The sequence below is a fragment of the Hirundo rustica genome, chromosome 2, assembly GCF_015227805.2.
Source record: "Hirundo rustica isolate bHirRus1 chromosome 2, bHirRus1.pri.v3, whole genome shotgun sequence".
Classification (NCBI taxonomy): domain Eukaryota; kingdom Metazoa; phylum Chordata; class Aves; order Passeriformes; family Hirundinidae; genus Hirundo; species Hirundo rustica.
In genome coordinates this window covers 49,556,896-49,576,002 of record NC_053451.1, presented here as the reverse complement: position 1 = coordinate 49,576,002, position 19,107 = coordinate 49,556,896, and the positions used below count along the sequence as shown (strand labels likewise).

The 19,107-nt window shown below is 37.7% G+C and overlaps 1 protein-coding gene across 5 annotated transcripts in view; it reads right to left on the bottom strand.

The window, feature by feature from the left end:
* Positions 1-19,107, bottom strand: part of PDS5B (PDS5 cohesin associated factor B) — a 98,979-nt gene that overhangs the window by 1,842 nt on the left and 78,030 nt on the right. For 2 of the 5 annotated variants that reach the window (XM_040054429.2, XM_040054436.2), the window contains exons 25-34: positions 17,342-17,546; positions 13,108-13,222; positions 12,647-12,779; positions 11,723-11,842; positions 11,324-11,386; positions 8,922-9,067; positions 6,914-7,019; positions 3,995-4,437; positions 3,802-3,903; positions 795-936 (exon numbers count right to left, since the gene is read on the bottom strand). In XM_040054429.2, the coding sequence (XP_039910363.1) occupies positions 795-936; positions 3,802-3,903; positions 3,995-4,437; positions 6,914-7,019; positions 8,922-9,067; positions 11,324-11,386; positions 11,723-11,842; positions 12,647-12,779; positions 13,108-13,222; positions 17,342-17,546 (1,575 nt within the window). The remainder of the gene's footprint in view (positions 1-794; positions 937-3,801; positions 3,904-3,994; positions 4,438-6,913; positions 7,020-8,921; positions 9,068-11,323; positions 11,387-11,722; positions 11,843-12,646; positions 12,780-13,107; positions 13,223-17,341; positions 17,547-19,107) is intronic. The other 3 variants (XM_040054444.2, XM_040054451.2, XM_040054458.2) reach the window with 3 other exon arrangements.

Below are 19,107 nucleotides of genomic sequence, written 5' to 3'. Positions count from 1 at the left end.
TTTGAAAAATTCAAGAACAAATACAATTTATAATGGAAAAAATACTCAGGCTCACTCAATACTGTTTGAGTATCCATATACAGTGGCATGCATTACTCATTTTGTCACAAGCACAAGTCTCAGTCAATGACCAGAACCTAACTACATTTGATGTTACTGAGCCCGCAGCCTTCATGGAATTCACAACAATGGAGTTTTCTTTCTCAGAGTTTTCATCCACTCAGATGCTCCAACCATCAGATGTATCCAAAAGTGTAAAGGAATTCGCAGTTTTAGTATGACTACTAACATTGCTAATATATTTGTATGAAATAAATATAAAAATGAACTCATTTTAACATATGCTCGTAAGAGGAAGAGATCAATTTAGGATTCTGTTCCAAGACTCCATGCTTATTTTCCAGTACTATTCATTTTATATGTCTGTTTTGTATAAAGAAGCTTTATTGACTATTAAAATCTAGATGAGAAGAACAGGCAGGAGTTACCTGGGAAATGATTCCTGTTAGATGCTACACAATTCTGGCATACAAGAAAGGCTACATAGGACAGAAACTTCAAGATACTTGACAAAAAGTGGTATTTTCTAAGAAATGCAGTTTCTCTAGGAAACTACAGTGCGGCTCCACTACATAACAGTGGCAGCTGACAATCACCCCATTCATTTCAAAGGAGGAAGTTTAAGTTCTAAAAACAGGGAGAAGTCATTCTAAGAACAGAGGTCATTCTCTGATCATCAATTCACAAAGAACATCACAAACACTCACAAAGAAAAGCTCAGGCATTTCTCTTACATTGATTGTGGAAACTTCCTCTTCTTCCATTACTTCTTCCTGGGGAATGTCATCACTGACAGGTGAACCACTCTGAAACACATCCATCTCTTCACTGGATTCGTTCTCTTTACTGGCTGCTTGTTTGGAACGTCCCGCACGGCTACAATGAGAAGAAAAATAAAGATCACCTTCACAGCACATGTACATCTGCAATGTGAATAGACTGTATGAGCAAACATTCCAGTTCACAAAAACAGCAGCTTTACCATTTCATGTTAGATAATGCTGCTGTCTTTTACACCTGTCTAGCTCATCCATGCATAGAACTGAAGTGAAACTAAGAGGCTGGACAACACCACTTGAAAACAAAATTGTTCCATGATAGAGGGCCAGGAGCACGAAGTTGAACAATTTTACCTCTTCAGTCCCACGATACAGGCCAAAATAGGTTGAGACAACACTAACCAGTGAACAGGAAAAGCCAAACAGCCAGAGACTGAATACTGTTTGCTGTTTTTCTCTCTATTCAATTCCTCGAACAGATGTACTCTACTTCTCCAGGACTTTTTACACAACACATTTGAATAACTGCATGTATGTTTCTTCCAGCCTGGAAGAACCCATATTGCTAATCATGAAATTAACACTATAATGAACTTAAATGAAAATCTTCCCAAGCTATCTTAGGGATAACCAGTATAACAATACCTTAATCAGGAAAATCAAGAACAATCAGTCAACAGTATCTTCAGCTGCCTGTGTTGGTTATGGAATTTGCACCACAAGCAAAAAGCACCCATTTGCTTAAAATGAGAATTAGCCAACTCTCCTTGCCTTTTAAAAAAAGCCAACTACAGATGTATCCACAGCTGACCCACATTACAGTAGCACAATTCAGAATCAAATCACTGAATTATCCCATTTACTGCAGGTGCAGTCTTGGTGCACCCAAAGTTGGTGATGTTTTGGTTGAAATGCAACCAGAAACTCAGTTCTAGGCACACAACAGACAGACTTCAATCTCCACTGGGGCACAGATCCAAAACAAGCATGCTCTCACGCTTTCGTGATGCCATCACATCATGAAAGAGGCAGGAATTTTCAGTCCTGAGAACCACTAAAATTCAGACAAAATAAAATCTCTCAACTGCATAGCAATTATAGTATTTCCAAACGTAACACAAATTAGCCCAATTCAAGTCTTCCAAGACTGATAGAAGCAATGAAATTGAAAAGGAGGCAGAAGAATTATTCACAAGCTAGGGTCTTCCTTTCACATATCACAAAAATAAGCCTGTTCACATGTGCTAATTAGTAACCCAATTTGCTATCAGAAATAGGCTATACACTACCACCCACAGGATACGTTATCACCTCATAGGCAAAATCCCCAATTCTTATGCCAAATCCATTTCCAAGGAGCCCAGAATGCTTTAAACCTTATTTATCGTGCAGCACACAATGCTGGCTCAGTCTATCAACTTCCTTCAGTTAAAATTGATGTAGATGAGGGAGAAAGGCTTGACTACAATGCACTTTGAAGACTGAGAAATGGCTACTGTCTCACCTTTTTCCTGCAGATTTGGGAAAAAAAACAGTCAAAATGTGGGTGGTTTGATAGAACATATAAACACAACCCATCTTTTTTTTTTTTCCTTTTTCTAATGACATCTAGAATAGACCCAACAACTTTGAACCCTGAAACAACTTACTTGGGCTCCCCCTGACAGGAACAATGTACATACACGTGAACGAGAACTATGCTCACTACTGACTGCGGGTAGTGGTACAGTTTACTGTCAGCTTAAAATGGAGTAAAGAAGCATACCAACTTCACTGAGAGAAGTTATTTAAATATTTAGTAAAGGGCATCTTTGACAAACACCACATAGCACATCACCCAACATTAACTTGTTGGTTTGTCTTCCCTGCATGGCAATAGCAGTTTCCAGCTCTTGTTCTACTGCATGTGTAGCAGTGACTTCTGGAGTAACCAACCAGTGTTGGGTCCTGTGTTTCTGGTTACAGAGTAAAGGAGAAGCAGATGTCTGACCTGAGGCAGGGAAATGGAAAGGTCAGGATGCTGAGTGTACAAAATGCTAGATCACATGATCCAGAGTGAGCCCAGAATTTGAAATGAGGGTACAGGCTTGTTCAGGCAAGGTTCTCCTGCAGCGAAGATCCCTGGTATAAGGCAAGTCAGTGCACTACACTGCCAGAGGCAGAGCAATGTCATGCTAACTGAGCCCAGAAGCCAGAAAGACAGCAGAGATATACAACGGTGTCAGCCAGCAGATGTCCCCAAGTAGTGCCCCAAGGAATTTATATCAGGTTCTGGAAAAGTAAATATTCTCCGTGAGCTGCAGTTTGATACAAGTGGGCAAAACACCCCTTGTGCACATCTGCTTACATATATTGTCTATACATGTACAGACACCTGTATTTTCCTACAACAGGCACAAGGAAATGAAGCTAGCCAATGACAGAGTTTACCTTCATTTGGGAATTTAAAGCACCACTGAATTTTCAGACACTATGACCCTTCACTGATCATAACGTATTTTATTCGCATGAAAATGATTCGAGTGGATAGTAAGAAGGCCACGAATTAGAAAGTGAACATTAATTTAAGGAGAATCAGAATAAACTTAATTCTCCACAATTATGTTTCACCACAGTAACAATTTGATTCTTCTCCGCTATCCAAAACAAACAGGGCCACTTTCTTCTCCCTTAAGTCCTATAAAGCCCTATCTTCAAAGCCTTTGTATGCTTTATTGACTTTTCTCCTAGAAAAGCAGAGCTATGTACATGCTACGTGAGCACATTAAAATTACTTACAGCCTCCTGCTCTGTTGTGAGATGCCCTAGGAGAAGCAGCTAAGGAAAACATTTTAGAAATAACAATAGCAATTTATTTTCTTAACTGTCAACTACAGTATTCTGAAATATTTTCAGTAAAGGTTTGCTTGGGGGCACAGAGGTATTATTTAATTTTCACTAAACACAGATTTAGAACACTTACACTTTTTTTTGCTGTGCTGGTGGTGTTTGTGATGACCTTCCTCGTCTTTTCTGTGGCGTAGACTGTGCTGATTCAACTGTACTAGTTTCAGATGGTTCTGCTCTGTTTTGAGGAAGACCCAAATTGCAAAGCATCAAATTATAACTAATGTCCAAAGATACAAAACACACAGCTTACAAGAAGATGGACTTACCTCTGCTGTGTTCTTTTTGATGTCCTATTTTGCCTGCCTTTTGGTTTTTGTTCAATGTTTTCAGTTTGCCTTTCCTCCTCCTCTTCCTCCTCTTCCACTGCAGCTGCTGGCGGTTGTTTTTTTTTGCTCCTTTTTGATGACTTTGCCACAGGTTCTTCCTTTGGCGTTGTCCCATTATTTGTTCTGGTAGGGCGTCCTCTTCTCCCTTTCTTTGGTGGACTGTTCTGTTCATCCTCACTTTCTATCACATCTTCTTTTAGCCTTTTTTCCTCTTGCCATTGTGTTTCATCAGCTTCTGATACAACTGCAGGTCTCTTCCTTCCCCGCTGACTACCTCTAAGCTTCTGCTCTTGACCCAGCTTATTCATGTCTTCTATGCTTAGCTTCTCTTCTGAATCTGTGATAGCGCCTTTCTTCCTTCCTCGAGGCTTCTCTATCTCTGACTGAAAAGGCAAGATTGCACCATTAAATTAAAAAATTGCCATATTAAACAGTCACATGTAGAAGAATCCAACAAGACAGAGTCTTTGAATTACACAAGTTGTCTCACACTGTTTACCATAGCCATTTCAAAAACATTTGCAAAAGTATAAACACACACCTACATATAAAATACCAGACAAGGGGGAAAGATTATTTGAAAGGTGAGTAGTTAAAACCCTGAAGTAAGGCCTTCCTCATTTGTACCCTCTGCTGTGTCCAACTGTAATGGTTAGGACAGAACATCCATAACTGCATTTCTATGAATAGGAAGATATAAAGACAGAAAAGATGAGAATTGCCAACTTGTGGCTTCAGCTCCTGTTGTGAGCTGCAGGGTGCTTATGCCTGGCTCCTATGCTGGCACTGGCAAGGCACTAATACAGAACAAGCTGTGGGCAACCTGACTTTACAGCTGTAGTAGGAAGCACAGGAATGAGTGGTAGCTGCCAAGTCACTATTGTCAGAGCTGTACCAACATTTGCCCTGAGCAACAAAACAACCCACCCAAGCCTTAAAAAAAAGTCTGGGTCATAAGAAACCTCTGAAGATCATCTCATTCCAACACCCTGCCATGGGCAGGGACACCTTTCACTAGACCAGGCTGCTCATAGCCCCATCTAACCTGGTCCTGAACATCTCCAATGATGGGGCATCCACAACTTATCTGGGCAACCTGTTCCAGTGTGCCACCACCCTCACTGTAAACAATCCCTTTCTTATGTTCAATCTAAACCTCACCTCTTTCAGTTTAAGACTACTGTCCCATGTCCCACTGCTAACAGAACAAGTCAAAAGACTTTCTCCATCTTTCTTATATGCCCCTCTCACATTGGAAGGCCGCAATAAGGTTTTCCCAGAGCCTTCTCTGCTCCAAGATGAACAATCCCAACTCTCCCAGCCTTTCCTCTTAGCAGAGGTGTTCCAGCCCTCTGATCCTTCTTGTGGCCTCTCTCTGGATCTGCTCTAACAGCTCCATATCTGTCTTCTAATGGGGACCTAGACCTGGACACAGCACTCCAGATGAGAGTCCCAAGAGAGCAGAGGAGACACCAACAATCCCCTCCCTGGCCCCACTGGCCACTCCTTTTGATCAGCCCAGATCAGGTTGGCCTTCTGGGCCGTGAGCATATGTGGCTGGCTCATGTCCTGTTTCTCATACATGAGTAATCCCAGTCCTTCTCTGCAGGGCTGCTCTCAATCCCTTCATCTCTCTGGGTGGGATGAGGATTGCCTGGAGCCTGTTGCAGGACCCTTGCACTTGGGGCTCTGGAACTGCCTGATGTTCCCCTGGGCCCAAGCCTGTCAAGGTTCCTCTGGATGGCAGCCCTTCCCTCTAACATACCAACAAAATCCTACTTCTCAGTTAATGCTCGCTGTAATCTGCTCCCCATCTCCAAAAAACCAAAAATGAGTTCTGAATCCACAACACTGAGTAACTCGCTTACAGATTCAAAGTGGAATGATGCTCTCAAAAGTACTCAAGACACTGACCTGTATTTGCTTTATCACTGAGCTTTCTCAGTAGTTACCAGTACAAGCTAATGCTTCTAAACATGAATTGCATGAGAGGAGCTGTCTGGACTTTCAGACTTTAAGGTTTACAGAAGTGTTGTTTGGTTTGTTTGGGGTTTTTTTGACAAGAGATTCCAGATTTTTCTCATTTAGTTATAAACTGGTTTGCTTTTCCCACAGTATAAGATAACTATTTACAAGACAAGCAGAAGTTCAGGAATTTTTACTAGTGAGTAGCTTATGTCCCAAGCAACCTAGAAAAATGTTCAGAATGACATAATGAGAGAAAAGAGAAATGTCAAAGACAAAGGAGCAGTAACATCAGATACAGGACATCTTTAATGCAGCCTACAAAATCCAATTCTAACAAATCTGATCTTATTACTTTCTCATGCATATCCCAAATACTACAAAATGTACAGACTGTCAACTGCTATTAAGGCACAAAGAAGTGAAACTTACTAGTGCTATGAGAAATTCTTATTATTTTATTTGACCTGCTTTTAGAATTACAATACAATTACAATATAATATCATTTGGTGGTTTATTTTTTCTGTTCTGATACAGGTATAAATACTGCTTAAGATAATATTTGGCCTGCTTAAAACTCCTCATTAGGAACCTTTCTTATTACTGAACTACATCCATTGGTAAGAATTAGTAAGGAAAGTACCACTCTCCAATGCCTCAGTAACCTCAGGGACATGATTTCATGGTGGACTTCACTCTTCTGAGCTGATGACCTTTACAGGTCTTTTGCAAGCTAAATGATTCTACAAGAAACAGAACCTTTTTTTAAATTGTATTTTCATATCCAACTCTAAACACATTTTCCAGTAGTTTAAAATATCAGCTCAGTTTCACCTTTCATCATATTTTTTTAAAGATCACAAATATCATCACATTAATTTTTAACAGCTCACCCTTACAAGATCAGAGTCGTCCCTTTTGTCAGTTTTCTTTCCTGGTAAGGGTGAAGCCAGTGTGAATTCTTCATTTTCACTGTGGTCCATTTCAGTACTGTCAAGTCTAGGACAAATAGATATATATTTCCCTCATTATTATAACACGTTGGGCAATCATTAAAAAAAAGTACTAAGGACAACAAGCTTCATTTAAAAATCTATTAATAAACCAAGAACAATTTTGCAGAAGGAACCTTTCACTGTGAGTACTACAGATACCAAGTATCACAAGCCACATCATCTAAGTCTCAAGACAAACGTTTGGATCATAAACCATGTTCAATTTTCTTTTTTCAATGGGAAGAGTTTTCTATAGCCAAAGATACCAAGGACAGACCAGCCAAAGCAGCACACCCTCCCATGGTGAGGTTTAGGCAATAAAACAGCAATTCAAATGTCAACTTTTTGTTGCTTTTTGCAGCAGCAATTTCATTTTTATTTCAGTTTCTACAAACATAAACGTGGACAACAATGCCTCGTGCATATGTAAAACACTGAGACCCACAGATAAAAGGTAATGCATAAAAGCCAACACACAAGTAATTTCATTTCAACTGCAGAAGCAACATTTTAAAACACCAGTGCATGTTTTTTAATGAAAATAAATACGCTGTGTGTCAAAATGAAAAGTGGGATTCAAACACACAAACTCAACTCCCTCGCCTGGGCACTGCATACTGAGTGAAAAATGTTCTCACTTCTACAGGTCTACAATCTGTATTAACTGGGATGTAATGGGAAGCTTAGGTTTTATACATCCTCTCAAAAGAGGCAAATCTGCCTGTACATATTCAGACAGACTGAACTGGAAATATCGTGCATCCTGAATCATTCCCATCTCTTCTCTTCATCTTTGGCATCTCCACCCAAAACACTAATCCCTTTAACTTATGTGAACTGGAGAGATCATGAAGATGACAGAACATGTTAGGCTGTGAGTGCAGCATTTTTTTTTAAATTTGATCTCAGATTAGTTTTGCTGGCTATAGAGAAGAATCTGTAGTCCACCTGTCATTAGCCACTACTAATACAGTGCAGCATGTGAACCTGTATGTCTAGTAAGAAATAAGCCTTTCTGCAGACTTTCCAGAGGAGAAATATTTCTTGTAAAACACTGCACTACATTTAAAATCAATATTATATATTGAACAGTCACAGAAATACCAAATGAGAAGTTTTAAATTCAAACATATGATTTCCTAACAGTCTTGAAAGAATGTGAAACAGTAGAAAGAATACAAATAGTAGAGGCTATACAATCTCTCACTGTCAGTGAAAAAAGCAAAACAAATGCTGGTGTGACTTTCAGTTAAAAAAATAATGAACAAAAAATACAGTAACTGATGAATAACCTACAAAACTGACACAAAGTAAGCTATACTTATAAAGATAGTTAACTAGGAGATGACTTGTGTAGCATTGCAGAATACTCACCTCTTCATCACAAAACTAATCTAAAAATATTTGTCTGCAAAGTCCAGCAAAGTGCAGGACCAGCACAATGGCCTATGAGTTCTGCCTGGGTGGGATGTGTTTGTGTCATTACAGCCAGGTTCCCAGGGACTGCAGCTGTGTGTATACACACATACTCACGAACATTTGTATGGGGGGGAAATAGATCTAGCTACCTAAAATGTACCCCAAAAAACCCCTGCCCTCAAAAAAATTAAAACACATGAGGCTTTCCTTTCCTCCTTCTGCCAATTCTGGACGTAATTTGATTCTGGTTTTGTTTGTTTGGTTGGTTTTTCGGTTTGTTTTGGTTTTTTTTCCTTTTTTTTAAAGAAAATTAACTTCTGGAGTTAGAAAGCCAAATTCATGGTTCAGTTATACCAATGTGGCTCCGTAATTTTACTTCAATATAAGATAAAAGAATTCTGTCTTTTACTTAGAAAACATTATAGAAGTATTCAAAGTTTCCATTACAAATATTTGAAATATCAAAGATCCTTTGTTGTCTACCAACCTCCCTTTGATCCTTCCTGGAGAGCTTGGATTTGAACTGCTGCTGGCATTGCTTACAGTTTCCATTCGTGAAGATTTGGATTGAGACTGCTTGCCTGCTGACGAAAGAGGCTTATTAACTGCTCCAAGAACATTGGCTGCTTTGGGCTGAAACCAAAAATATATTTCCTTTATTTTAAGCTACACATTCAGATATTGTTAACACGTACTATGCTTAAAATATTCACAGATTTCACTTTCTGCAAACATTATGTTAATTTTAACACAAAGTGATAAACATTTTTGTATGAAGGCTACAAAACACACCAGAAGGAAGCTGAAGGAGCTGCAATCAAGTAACTAGCTGCCACCAAAGCCGGTATTCTTCTCTCTAGCCTTAGTCTGTCCTCTTCTCATTGCTAGTGCCGTGTGCTCACCAGACCATGCAGTCAGGCACTGCGTCACTCATTGTGCCTTTTGCTTTCTGCTGATTTATCTACCTGAACCAGCTCCCCATCTGCATCAGATAAGCACCTGGCCCAGTGAAGCAGAAATAGCAGGAGGACAGCCTTTTTAGCAAAGGAGACATTAAACTGGCAACCACATTAGTTTCAACTGGGAATAAATGAGAATCCCAAAAGCCAAATATTGTAGAGAAAATTCTCATACTTATTGCACAGATTTAAAAATGTTAGGCTTTTAACAAGTGCCACAATTTCCAGACAGTGGTGAGCTTCAGGTTATTAATTTAACTGGATTATTTTTCAGACCTGCAGAACACCTCCAGCTCATACTAACTTTTGAGAGAGCTGAAAGTGTTCAATTACTCCTAAAGAGAATGCCAAACACCCGTGTACAAAAATGTTGAATTAAAGACCATTCCCTGCATTTCTCATTATCCATCTTCTCCTTCAATATTAGATTCTAGCTATGTCTGCAGTCTCTGACAGGGACAAAAAGTTCAACAAGCATATCATATCAGCCTTGGTGCTTCTTTTTCAGAGCTATGACCATGGAATATGGTTCTGCTTATACTTTTATAGCCAGAGGGAGTTTTATACTTACTAAGATTCATTCTGCACTAAGCACAAAAAAAATAGCATGTGCCTTCCAAAAATAAACCTTGGAGAACTAAATCCAGCTTAACAATTTACATCTATTAGTTTAGAACTGAATTTTAATCAGTGTGTGCTGAAAGAGCTTGAAAGCAAAGAGATTTTCAAATTCACACTGGAGTTCCTGCTAAGGAGAGACTAAGAGGGCCTGCACATACACCTCCTCCCTTTCACAGAATCCACACTCAAAGACTTCCTGCCCTCAGTGTTCCCTGCTTGTATCCACTCCACTAACATCCACCCAAGCCAATCTTCCACTCACAAAAATAAAGATTCCCCAGACCAACTTTCATTTCATGTTCTTCTCATGATAGTGAACAAACAGAAAATTCTGGCGGTCAAATACATCTCTCCTGTTTGTTACAAGGTTTCAAAATAAAAGAAGAGCTAGAGTACCCAGCACTAGAAATTTAAAATAATACAAAAGTTAACTTTAGATGCAAAATAATTTTAATGATGATCTATTCCGATCCATAAATGTTGACTTTCAATTTCTCAAGGAGAAATCTGCTTCTTTTCCTAGCGTGCATTCCTCCTTTATTATTAAGTTACTAGCTGACAGCTAATGCTTCATTAGCAAAGTTAAAGGTAATGAAGATGCTGCAATTTTTCTTCCACAAGGTAACAAATTAATGTGCTTTGTCATCTAGAACAGGATGCATTAATCCAGATGAAAATCACAGTTTGTCACTTGCTTTATCAGATTTTAATTTCATCCTAAAGAGTACTTGGGTTTAGTTTTACTGAAGAAAGAACATTGCCATTCAATAGAATGCATATTCTGAAAGAACAAATGAATAAAACTGTAGAACAGTCAGTTATGTTGTAAGGTACTGTAAAATGGTATTCACCTTTGCCAAAGATTAATTATTATTTGATAAAAAGATCTGATATAGCAATTAATTATTAAATTATTTTAAAAATATTTTCTGTTAGAGTTTTCCATAGCTGCTACTTTGTATGTAACATTGCAGTCTTCTGCAGACTTAAAAGGTTAACCATTTGGTAAACTTGACAAATATTATGGGTTGTATTGGGGTTTTTTTGGACTCTCTTATAGACAACAGGCATTGCCTATTGTTGCCACCACCCACCATAGACAGCAGCAGCTTTCCCTTTACCCATCTCTTTCTCTATACCGAGAAACAATCTGTCCTCTTAAACATACATCCTAGTTTTCTCTAAAAAACAAAACAAACACAAAACAAAAAAAAAAACCAACCAAAAAACCCCCCCCACAAAACAAAACTGTCACTCCAAAAACAAAGACAAACCAGAACCCAAACACAGTACCAAACCCTATACCTACCTTTCCAGGGGTGAAAAATGACTTCATTTCCGGAGGAAGATAATTTTTGGTGTTACTGAAATTCTGTAAAATAAATGGGCAGGGGCAATTACAATAACCAGTGAACAAGAGATATAGATACAGATACATTATGGAGATTGTGCTGAAAAATTTCATTTACATAATTTATGCTTCTGAATTTTTAAACTAGAACAGTAATATGAGAGTAGGGAGGAAGAGAAATTGGTGTGTGCACACATATATAATATATTTATAAAAACATATACATACATTTTCAACTACAATATAAGAGTGAGAAGTCTGAAGTTACAAGAAATATTTAAGGAAAACAATCTTGAATTACAACTAGCAAATATTTAAACAGACTTATCTCAAGAAAAATTAAATGCCTAAGTATACCTTGTCAGGTTGAGTAAAATATCTGGCTGGAAGTACAGGGTCTTTAGGGGATTCCAAACTGTATGTTGTACTCTTCGACATAATAATATTCATTGCTACATCACAGACTGTATATAGTTTCTGTAAATAATAAAATTTAAAAACCAAATAACACTTTAGAAGTTCATTGAAAATCTTGACAAACGACAGTGTATCTTTCATGCACAGGATCACAAGAAATCACAGTTGAAAAGCAATCATCTTAAACATTTAACTCTAGCCCGCATCTTAAACAGTGTCTCTCAGGACACTGAAATACAGATGGTAAAAGCAAAAGCATTTTAAGCCTAACAGCTGAAGACAGATGGTTTTCATGGTCTTTCTACGCTTAAGAGTAGTGCTTGCCATAGTTTCTAAGACAAAGTTAATCAAATGAGCGCTCACACACCAGCCACCCACTACCCAAAACACATCTCTCTGGGAAAAGCAGAAAAGGGACAAATCTGGATATGATGCGATGCTAACCACAAAGAAAGACTTGATGCATGCACTACACAATCCACACCAGAGATTTCTAATGGATTTTTCTTCCTCTATTAAGTTTACTCTTGCACTTTAGAAATTAAATACTAAAAAGCACTTTAGTGGATTATTTAAACAGTAAATTTTACGGTTTTTATCTATTTAGTGTTTAGTAATCTTACTGAAGCAGAGGAACTGAAAACTATTATGGCTCCCTTGCAAATATGCAAGAATTACTGAAGCACAGGAAAATAACTGTCACCTAAACTACAATAAATATAATCATTACAGTAAATAAAATATCTTTTCATACATACAATTCTATTGAAAGACATTTTGAAGTTGGTATATAAACTAAAAGCAACTCCTTTTCATTAGCAGGCCAGAATTAAATGCAATTTCCAATCAAAAAGTATCACCTACTTCATTCATTTTTTGATCATCTGGTCCTTGAGCATCCTTGGTCTGTTTGATATTTTCTACCATTTTTCTGATAAATGCATGACTGTTGTTTTCATTTTTAGCCATTAATATTTCCAGTATGAACCACAGGCACCTAAAGCAAAAATGCAGTATCCCACATGAATCAATGTACAAAAGAAATTCCTTTAAAAAGCACATTGGAGAACATGATGTAGTCCAGCTTTTATTAGTATCATGAATTTGAAAACAGTTCTTTTGGAAAAATTAAATGAAGATGAGCAGAAGGTAAAGAGCTCCTCTATAAAATAGCACAGAGCACTAAAAAAGCACCTAAATTATTTCTCTCAATATTTTACAGAAGTAACTGGCATCATTATGCACACTGGACTGTGTAACAGGGTACCACATTAAAATTTCACTTAGAATAAAATTAGAAATAACACTATTAAAAGTGGTCTTACTCTTTAATGTCCTTGAGTTGTTCAATGTCCTGGACTTTGACATAATCTGGGTCATGAGCTAGAAGATGGATAGTATAAGGAACAACATACTCTGGTAGAAGTGACAACAATTTCTCTGAAAAGCAGAAGAAAGATGCATCAAAAACCCACATACCAAGTATGCTTTTCTACCAAAGAGGAGAGGGCAAATTTTGAGGACAGCATGCATTTAGGTATAAACACATGTGGGCTATGATTTCTCTATGATGTTCCATTTTGTGGCTGATGTGCACATTTCACGTGTGCAAGAATTTGATTTTAAGTATCTCTCACTCAGGGCTGCTTGTCTTCTAGCTACCTTGAGATACAGCTACAGTCACCTCCTACTCCCAATCCTTTCCTCAGTTCAAAGCCTGTATTCTGAAGGACTTTCAAAAGCAGAAGTGAGGATGGATCACAAAATCCACATTGACTGCAAGATGTGAGACCAGCACAACTGCAGGATAAGCTGCTACTATTTCTTTGGACATTGCAGTGCACAGCCTTGCTGTCAAGAGAACAAAGGGTTTCTGCAGGCATTTTGCAGTCAAACTGCCACAATATCTGTTTCAAGAAGAGTGGGAGGTCACATGAAAGCTGTAACAAAGTAGTAGTGCGCTGAGTTTGAAAGCTCAGTCCCACCTAAACAGAGCAGAGCAACTCTACTGAGACATTCAAAGCATTCAAAAAATTTTCTAGCATTCTCTGAGACTTTTGGAATCCTAAGCAGGACTGCAAGAAAGCCTTTTCTCCATCATGAGAGTCCAAAGGCCTATTTCCCTTGGGGATTCAAAAAGTGAGGGTTGTTGCCACTGGCCCTCTGAGTCAGGATCACAAAAATAACACTTCTGGTAAGGTGACAAATTCCCTGACACAACCAACACCATGCAGCATGAGCTCCAGCACCTCAGAGATCATCTCCCAAGGGGCAAAGACGACAGGTGGACAAGTTGTACACCAAAAGTAAAGAAAAACATTTTTCAGCAAGCATCCACACTGTTTTCTTTAGCCTGATGCCTGAGTGAAGCCAGAGGACACACAGCACACCGAAGTTACTCAACCTGTACCCTCTGCAACAATGGTCAAAGGAGGGCAGCCTGCTATTCCATGTATATTGCTATGGCACAAGCATCTGACCTTTAGTGCCTTGCATTGCAAATGCAATAACATAGTATTGACACGACTTGAATGTACATATGAAGGGAAGAAGGAAATCCCCAGCTCTGCTTTTGGAAAGTCACATTTTGCAACAGTAAATGCTGGACCAAGCCTGGAAAATCTTCTTTCAGTAAACTTTTACCTATACCATATTCAGTTATGAGTAACTCCAAACACCTGTAAATCATTATATATATGCTAATAATATTTGAAAACTATTTAAAAATACATTAAAACACTAACAGTTTTACCTCTGATATATGTATTAATGAGATGTGATTGACAAATATTGTGCACATCAAACAAAATACATAATTATTGTAGATTTTACAAAACTAACAAAATAATTGTCATGCGTATGTCAAGTCTTAACCTATCCCTTTCTTAGAGGTCTGTATAAATAGGGGTAATGCACAGTCTACACAAAATATATACACCATGGAAAAATCACCCAATCTCTTTCTATTTCAAGCCATATTTACGTAATTGAAATCCAGTGTACTTTGCAAAGCAGTTTTTAGTGTTTCAACTGCACTATTAACTTTAAAAACATTCTTCACTTCTTTTCAAGCACTCTCCTGCATTTTAGCCAGCAGCTGTTCACATTACTAAGCAAAAAAATAAAGATGTGGCAGGGAAGGAAAAAACATAATTACAACTTCAGAACACTAGCAAAATTGGCTTGCCTTAGACATGCCCCACACAAACCAGGCCACTATTATTTGTACTAATTAGCAACTCCAATAGAATGCTCATCAAGAGCTCATAAACTCAGTTTTTTAGTAACTTCCTGCATTGGACAATTTCTCATGTAATTATAATTCCAACTGGATCTGGAAAATAAAATGATCTAGTTCCAGACAAAACAGGAAAAGAACAAATATTGATACATATTGTATTTAATCCCTGTCATGACAAAAAACAGTAGGAAAAAAAATAGAAAAAAAAAAATGAGAACTTTTATCTCTAATGAAAGAAGACACTATCTGAAAGGTAGGGTGGCTTTCCTACCAGCGCATAAAACTACAATGTGCCAAAACCTTTTACAAGGGCCCTTTATGAGCTTTTAGGAAGAAAACTTGTTAAAAATAATTAATCTTTACTCTTGTAATTTTTCTGCTTACTGACTTTCAAGTAAAAGCCCATCATGAGAACATAAAAATTCCTATGCAGGGCACATCTCTACCCAGATGAAACTAGTAACAGGTACACAATCAAAATAAGTCTCTTCTTGAGTGGCTTCCACTCTGAATAGCATTTAGAGAATTTAAGAGGGCTGAGAATAATTCCTGCCAGCCTATAAAAGGCCAGTGTGGAAGAAAGAGGCGTTTTACTGTCTGGTACCAGTCCTTGCAAAGTTTTCCTCAGGCAGGGTAAACAGAAATTTACAGTATTTTCAACAAAAGCTGAAATGCCCCCAAAATATCCAACAGATATCCTCCTCACTTATATTAAGGTTTTGAGACAAAACGTATCACAAAACCACACATTTATAGATTCAGACAAATAATAATCAGAGATGCTGGAATAATAAATTCCAAAGGAGGTACTATCCTCATTATCACCCCGAGTTACTGCATGGTCAGCGGGGAGAATGGCAGAGGGCAACATGCATTTAAATATCGTATTATTTCCAGAACTGAGCTTCAGCTGAACTGCAATATGGATACTGTAGGATACAAACAGCTCAAGATATTTTATCTGCTGAAAGCACAGACTGGTAAATCTGAAAGGCATGAAGTTAAGACTGGAATCCTAAAAAACATCCTGCAATTTATATTTAATCCAGACTCCCCATGCATTATAGCATATGTCAAATCAAAGGCATCATTCAATTATTTCAGCAAGAAAAGAATTTATCAGGTCCGCTTTGAGGTCCTACTGGATAAAGAAAATCCTGTACACCTAGGTTCCTCTTAACTTTTTCCAGATTTTTGATAGCCACTTTGCAGATAGCCACACGTGAGAATTCTTATACTTTCTGTCTACATAACTACGAGTTTTCAACTTTCAAGAGGAATAGTCTTAAAATGACTTAGAGATGCTTGTTCAATATTTTTTTTCAACATGTTATTGAGTGGGAGAAAAGTACCACTTTTTTCTTTAACTCTAACGAATGATACAGAAAAGGATTTGTCTGCAGACTTATTCTCTGGTCAGAGTCTAAGGGGACTGAGAAAGACTGACATAGCTAATATGAAGTGATTCATAAACACAGAAGGAATTCTGTTATCTGACAGCACCTCTGAGATCAGATTCATGAAACAGGTCTGGTTTAGGCTAAAAGGATGAAAAAATCCCCTTCATTTCACACAGGTCAAACCATCAGTAATCTTTCAAAGAAATAAAACTTTCAAAACATCTTATTCAAAAATACCATAGCTCTTCATAAAAGATCTACTTTTTCCTATGACCCTGTACCAGCATTGTAATACTGTATGTGTGTAGCTTTAAGTCAAAAGGACTGATTTAATAAAAGAAAATAGCTGACATGAGTCAATAATGATTTCCAAAGCATTCCCAGGATCAGACTGCTGGCACTGAGAAGAAAGAATTGCATAAACTCATCCTGAAGTGCCAACAAATATAGCCCTTTGCAGGAATAACACAAGATGCTACTTAATACTACAGTGCAAGGACAGTCTATTTAGTACAGCATTTATGTATTAAAGTTACTCATTAGTAATTGCTGAAGTAAAAATAGTCACTGCCACTTCACTTAAAACAGTATTAACATTATTATGTTCAAACAGTACACATAATTGCCTCGGAAAATTACTTCACTTCCAATATATTTAGGCATAAGCATCTGCACAGTTTTTAGCATTACCCAAAGACCTCAGCAGTGCCTGTTTAAAAAAAAAGAAAAAATCAAAAGAAAATCTGGACAAAAGAAAACCAGAAAACCTAAAAATTTTCAGTTTTCAATAGATACCTCCAAATGAGATTTACAGTGGTTCTTGTGTACAAAAACAGACAACTATCAATGTTTTCAGTCTACTCACATTTATATTTTAACTACAGCACTTGTAGCAAAAAGTGACTTCTATTTCCTTACCACTAACTGCTGCATGTTGCTTCAGATATTCCCTTCTGACATTTATGTTCTTCACAAGGCACTGCCTAGCATGAGCTCTTCTCTCTTTCACGGGATCTTTTGCACACAGTGCACAAATAGCCATGTATTCTAGTGGCAGCCGTAGTCTAGAAAGGCCTTTGTGAAGTTTCTGAGCAAATATTTGTCTCACTTGGTAACATTCATCCTATTAAAAAAAAAAAAAAAAGGCAAAACCAAAAAAGATAACAGTAAACTTTTCTTAAAGCAATATAAACTGTAAAATAAAGCATGGAAGCTCAGGTAAATATGCTGAAATCAATTAGACCTTGAAGCCACTGAAACATAGGTATTGCAAGAATTTTTTTTTTTTAAATGTTCAGAACAATTTAATTGAATTAATCAGCTGAAGCTTCCTTTAAGCTCAGAAGAGGAGCTAAGGTTCAAAAATTGTGCAGGAAGATATCACACTCAGGACCCAAGGCCTAATTTAGCATAAGTACTAAGTACTTTAGTACTAAGGCATAGAGTTACCGAAATTGTTTACAGTTGGGTCACTTGCTTTGTAAAGCCAAAGATCTGCCCAAAAACATTTTAGCCACCAGTAACCATCACGTTGATCTTACTGCTACGATTTCACACATATTCATCAAGACATTAATATTAAAAACTGAATTAAAATTCTACATCATTACTAGACAAGGTGAAACACTGAAGAGAGTACCAAGCATTTCCATTACACTGTGGAAACCTATGGACTACAACTGACCATGGAAGAGAATTATCTATATCTAACTGCCAAACAACACAAAGTAAAACAATATGAAGGCAGCAACTGTAGTTCTACAGTTTATTAAGCAATGTGTTCCCAGAAAAGGCATGAAATTTAATTTTTTTTTTGTTATGAAAATAACCTACTATACCATTTAATACATGACAAACCATTTATTAACACAGGACAAGGAAGCTCAACAGAAACACATGCAAAAAGACTTTGAAGAAAACATACAGAAAAGCTTAAGGTAAACAAGGCCACCAAAATAGCTTGGCACATTTAACCTGCTAAAAAAAGGTCAAGAGGAAAGATTTATCTGTAAATATGAAGAAAAAAATCTTAACAGGATTAAGCAGCTATTTTAGTCAAATGACAGTTTTGAAGTCAAAAAGGGCTGAAATGGATTCCCAGTTATCAGTCAACTGGAAGTGCAGAGCCAAAACCTAGCCACTGGAAATGCTGGCTCTGCTAAATTTAAAAATGGCATCAAAAGAGATCGTGTTAGACAAAACAATCCTTCCTCTGCCCCAACCAAAAATGAAATTGAGAAGAAGCTTTTTTCAATCAAGCCCCATTTTCTCCTTTCTGTGTTTTTTGCCCCCTCTGTGGACTGACACCCTGAAACACCTGCTGTAGCCAGAGCTGATGTACCCCAAGCCCACAGACCCAAACCATGAGACCTGCTCAGCATCTCTTGTCTCCTTGTAGCAAATCCACCCCACAGGAGGCTAAGAGAGAGCCCTCCTTTCCTCCTCAGGATCTCCTAATCTAAAGCCTTCAGGAAGCTCAGAAGAGACTGATGCCTACTTGGTGTTTCAGCAGGGAAACATCTTTGTCTCAGAGGACAAGGGAGGTACAGTTGGTTGTTACTGATGGTATTGTGCGTCAATTGGAATGACTATAATTTCTCTATCTTTTAATATTGGGAATAACTTTAAATTAGACTCAGTTACACTAGGAAGAAGGGGGAAAAAACTTAACCAAGGTATGCTCT